We start from the raw sequence: 5,000 nt of genomic DNA on the forward strand, positions 1-5,000 counted from the left end.
TTCAAATAAACACAGACAACTGAACTGGAGGCAATGTGGACACTGCTAAAAAGAAAAGATGTTGCTTTAACACTGAATGGAAAACTACATATAACTGGGTAAGTCCAGTGAATGCGATTCGCAAAGAGTTTTTTGCATTATTTTTTTTTTTCTTAATTATCATTACCTCTGTCTGTATTTGGATAATCAATAGCCAGGTTGAGTTACCACATGTTTTAATAAAAATCTGCAACTTGTAGTTACAGACTGTTATCGTGGGCTGCAGAGATGTTTACAGGCCGAGGCAGAAGAGAAATGTTTCTTTTTTAACTTACATAGACAGTATATCAAAATTTTAGGCTACCGCTTAGCATTGGTAACGTGTCCCACATTAACTTACTATTTGTCCCACATTTGGTCTGTCGGCATCCTCTGGATGTGTTGTCTGTGTTGTGTGTTTAGGGCTTGTTTATTGTGTGAGTGAGTTTTAAGTACTCTGTGCTGTGAATTAATTTGAATGGTTATGATGATTTTATTCTTTTTTACTGTGACATCAACCTGCCAAGGGACAACAGATGAAAATTAGCCTTGTGGCAAAATCTGGCATATTTACATTTGATTTTAAATGTTCATTAATATGCACTGTTCCTATTTAAAATAAATAAATCTTGAATCTTAAATCTGGTCACCCTGAACAGACAGAGAAAAGAGAAACTCAAACTGCAGCAACAGGGAATCCAAGGAAGACGCACCACAGTGCCGCCCACACTGTTACAGAGGAAACCAGTTATTAGGTCAGTGTTTCTAAAACTGTGGTTTGGGACTGAAAATGGGTCGCCAGGCTGTGTACATTTACATTTTACATTTTAATCATTTAGCTGATGCTCTTATCCAGAGAATAAGCTTCAGTTGCCAGATCACCAACATTACAAGCAGCCAACAGTAAGGAGGTCAAAATACTTCACTTCTCATCTGAAAAGTGGTAATCTGCATTTTGGACATGATCACATATCTGTGTTACTGTAGCCTACAACACATGTTAATAAAAACATAAATAAAACACAAAAACTCTTGTCAGCATCAGAGTATTGACTATAATATTACCTGATTATTATCTGAATGAAGAGGAGGAGGAGGAGGAAGAAGAAGAGGAGGAGGAGGAGGAGGAAGAAGAGGAGGAGGAGGAGGAGGAGGAGGAAGAAGAAGAGGAGGAGGAGGGGGGTGAGGAGGAAGAGGGAGGAGGAGGAGGAGGAAGTTGCGCCCCATCTCTGTTCTTGCACTGGGGGAGCGCCTGCATGCTGCCTTCAAGTTCTCCTCGTAAACTCCTACATCCAAGGTTGGAAGTCATAAATGCAGTATGTTTCAAAAGTAGCAATTGATAATTAGAGTTATTATGGTTTAATAACAATAATTATGAAGAAGAAAGCTGTGTAATTTTAGTCATTTTTAACTTATTAAGTCATTTCAACAAAATCATTCAGCATTCAATAGCTTGTAAATAATAGGTGCACCTGGAAACAGGAAAACTATTTAATAATACAGTGAGTATTAATAATATATGTAAAAATGCATACCTAGTTTGGAAACACGCGGCACCTGTCAGACATACTAATATACTTGCGTTCAAGTGCTTTTGGTTAGAAATAATAACAAAATGGACCCTGTAACAACAGAGGTTTTCTAGCTGTTGTTTTATTTTGCTGAAGCAGCAGAATGAAGAGGAGAAAACGTAGATCAGAGAGGTAATTCATGCTTTAATTAATTCATTGGCTAAGCATGGCCAATGAATGAATGCTTAACAACCATGTGTTAAACAAAGATTGAAAATAGAAACATAAAACAAAATAATCATTCAATGACAAACAAACAACAAAGAATGACAAACAATAACATATAATATTAACAAATTCTAAAACGGATAGTTCTGATTGGCTGATTCACCTTGTAAGTTGTTGTGAATCAGCTGTCAAACGCCTGTAACCACATATCACCATCATACCTGTAATTCTGTGTCACTAAGCAACAACATTGTTAAAGGACTATATATAACACTTGGGTTCAAGTGTTTCCACCATTTTATAGATGCAACGATGCGCTCAATGCTGCGTCGAACACATCTTAGCTGTTCTAAAGATGGAGGAAATATAAAGTCAACTAACTTTAACATTAAATGCTCAAAGTTATTCATGATAGTAGCTTAGGTAACCATCCATCCAGCTACAGTGTTAATGATTTGTGTTAGCATGCTTGCTAGTAGGAAACTAAATTATTTTTTTCCATTACATTGAATAATGACGTGAATTTCACAACCTTATTTTTATAAAAACGTGTAATATCACACACTGAAGCCTCTGTTCTCTCGTACCATATGTTGTGGACGCTGGCTTCTCAGTGGCAAGACATGAAATGCTGAAGGCTCGGGATACTGCTGATCTTTTTTTTCTTTTCAACGTTGCGTGGATGTCAGGAACGGTGCCTTTGGATTGGCAGACAGGGGTGATGGTCTCCATTTTCAAAAAGGGGGACTGGAGGGTTTGTTCCAATTATCGTGGAATCAGTCTGCTCAGCCTCCCTGAACGCCTCTGCCAAGGAGTCGGAAAGGAAACTGGACGATTGTCAAACTTCGGATTCAAGAGACTCGGTGCAGATTCCATTCTGGTTGTGGAACAACGGACTACGTTTTTACTCTCTCGCCAATAATGAGGGCTCATGGGAATAGAAAGAAGGATCATGAGATTGGCCACCGGTATTGTGGGTGTCACTGAATTTTCTGATCGATCTTCGTTCTGACCTTCAGCTATGGTCACAAGCTCTGGGGAGTGACCGAAAGAATGAAATCATGGATACAAGCGGCCGAAATGAGGTTTCTCTGCAGGGTGGCTGGCCTCTCTGTTTGCGATGGGGTGAGAGGTTCAGGACTCTGGGAGGACTTTGGTGTCAAGCTGCTGCTTCTCCACACTGACAGTGTGTGTCACTGTCAGTGTGAAGTCAGTGAAGTGTGTCGGGCACCTGGTAAGGATGCTCTTCCAAAAGGCCGGTCATGACCGACTGGGAGGAGACCCTGTGGCAGACCCAGGAAACACTGGAGGGACTACTAGCCTATTTCCTTTTTTTTAAAGATTTTTTTGGGGGGGAATTTTCATCTTTTTATTAGATAGTTCAAAGTAGAGATAGACAGGAGAGAGTGGGAGATGAAAGGCGACAAAGGTCCCAAACTGGACTCGAACCAGGACGCTGTGTTTTTATATGGTGGTACACGCCTTAGCCCACTGAGCCACCAGGATGCCCCTTCGGTACACCACCACCACCACCTCCTAATGTACTCTATAGAAGGTGACATCACCTGGCAAAAAGACCAGCCAATAGCAGATGGCCAGTTCAGTACCCTACTTTTCACCATTAGGTGTCAGGCATCACCACAGATGTGGGTGGGGTTTAGTTACATCACTTCTGTCATCAATAGTTGATGCCGCTTCCATGCTCTCCGCCCCCTAAACGTCACATCTCAGGAACTTCACTAGAAAATTCCCACTTTCCCAGTCATATTTACCACTTTTTGGATTGTTCACGCGCGCTCATGTGAGAATTGAGATATTTCCGACAGCACTTGAACGCAGCAGTGTACATCCCATCAGTGCGCCGCCGTTAGTAGTAAAACCATGTAAAGATGGCGGAGTTACAAATGCTTTTGGAGGAGGAAATTCCTGCGGGTCGGAGAGCTTTACTGGACAGTTTTACCAACCTGGAGAGAGTAGCGGAGTACTGCGAAAGCAACTATGTCCAGGTACGCGCTAAATATTTAATCTCCACCTTTAAAAGTGATATAATGTGACGTTACGCAAGGAGTGAGTGGACTGATGGCATGCCTGTACTATCCTCCGTTATGTACCGTTGGCTCTTGTAGAGAAAGTCATGCCAAATTCCTTTACAAAAACTAACTTTGCTAATCGCTGAATCGCTATGATCCCATGGTCAGTTCGGCGTACATGTAATCCACCAAGCAACCCCTATTCCAATAAAAAAAAACAACTTTTATAATTGGTTCACGCTGCTCGCTATCGCCCACCACGATATGTTTTGGTGAAACAGGACTGTGGGAATCTTAAGCGCATCAGTTATATAAGTTGACATTTTCCTGAAATAAGTGGTGATTGATCTATTGGATGTATGCCGAAATGAAGAGTGGTTCCTACTCATTTGTAAAAAATCTTAAATTATGTTGTACGAGATGTATAACGTTTGTCGATAAGCAAGGAATCATTAAATTACCAAGCTTTTGAATGGAATCTGGCGTAAAATTCTCTCTTATACACGAGAACTGCACGTATCGGGGGCCGGGCTGTGCGGGGCTGGAGCCGGTCTGTGTCAAACACCAGGAAAGAGGTTTTATAATATCTCCCACAAAACAGTCTGTCACACGTCTGTGGGAAGATAACAGGGAGCCCCGATATTAGTGTTAAATCATCTGTCGGCTTTAAATGTAAGAAAAACAAAACAAAACACAGGATAGTTTCCATGTGGATGAGTTGGTGCCATGAAACACCTAGCTATTTGAAAAGGATGACAACCCTGTTGAAACTGTGCTACACTAAAAAAAATGTTTTAGGAAGACATGTATGCAATGTTGAGTCTTAAAATCTTAATTTTCTTGTGGGCTGAGATGAGTTCCACTTGTTTCCAGGGCAGTTTCACCAGTTTTGAGGATTTTCCTGGTAAAATATCTCGAAATGAGGCAGATTACTGCACTAGTATCAAGATAATGACACTTGATTAAAGAAAATTATTGAAACAAAAAGATTTTTGCCTTGGTAAAGAGTGAAATTACTAATAACTTCACCCTAATATCAGATTTTTCAATTTAGTTTGTACAGAAAGTGGGTGTTGGAAAAGTCATGGAGGATCATTTTGAAAACTGAGATATTTCATTTAGAAAATTCAGAACAGCTGCCAGTTGACATTTAACACGTAAACAAACAGCTGTTGGTGATGTACTTTGCATTTCTGGGTCCATTTTGTTGTTT

The 5,000-nt window shown here is 40.4% G+C and overlaps 1 protein-coding gene across 1 annotated transcript in view; it reads left to right on the top strand.

Moving 5' to 3' along the window:
- Positions 1 to 3,646: 3,646 nt before the first annotated feature.
- The window catches only part of LOC139913434 (abl interactor 2), a 50,652-nt gene continuing 49,298 nt past the window's right edge, over positions 3,647 to 5,000 (top strand). Inside the window, 1 exon segment of the mRNA XM_078285966.1 lies at positions 3,647 to 3,763. Within this exon segment, the coding sequence (XP_078142092.1) occupies positions 3,647 to 3,763 (117 nt within the window).

Source organism: Centroberyx gerrardi, chromosome 10 (genome assembly GCF_048128805.1).
Source record: "Centroberyx gerrardi isolate f3 chromosome 10, fCenGer3.hap1.cur.20231027, whole genome shotgun sequence".
Taxonomy (NCBI): domain Eukaryota; kingdom Metazoa; phylum Chordata; class Actinopteri; order Beryciformes; family Berycidae; genus Centroberyx; species Centroberyx gerrardi.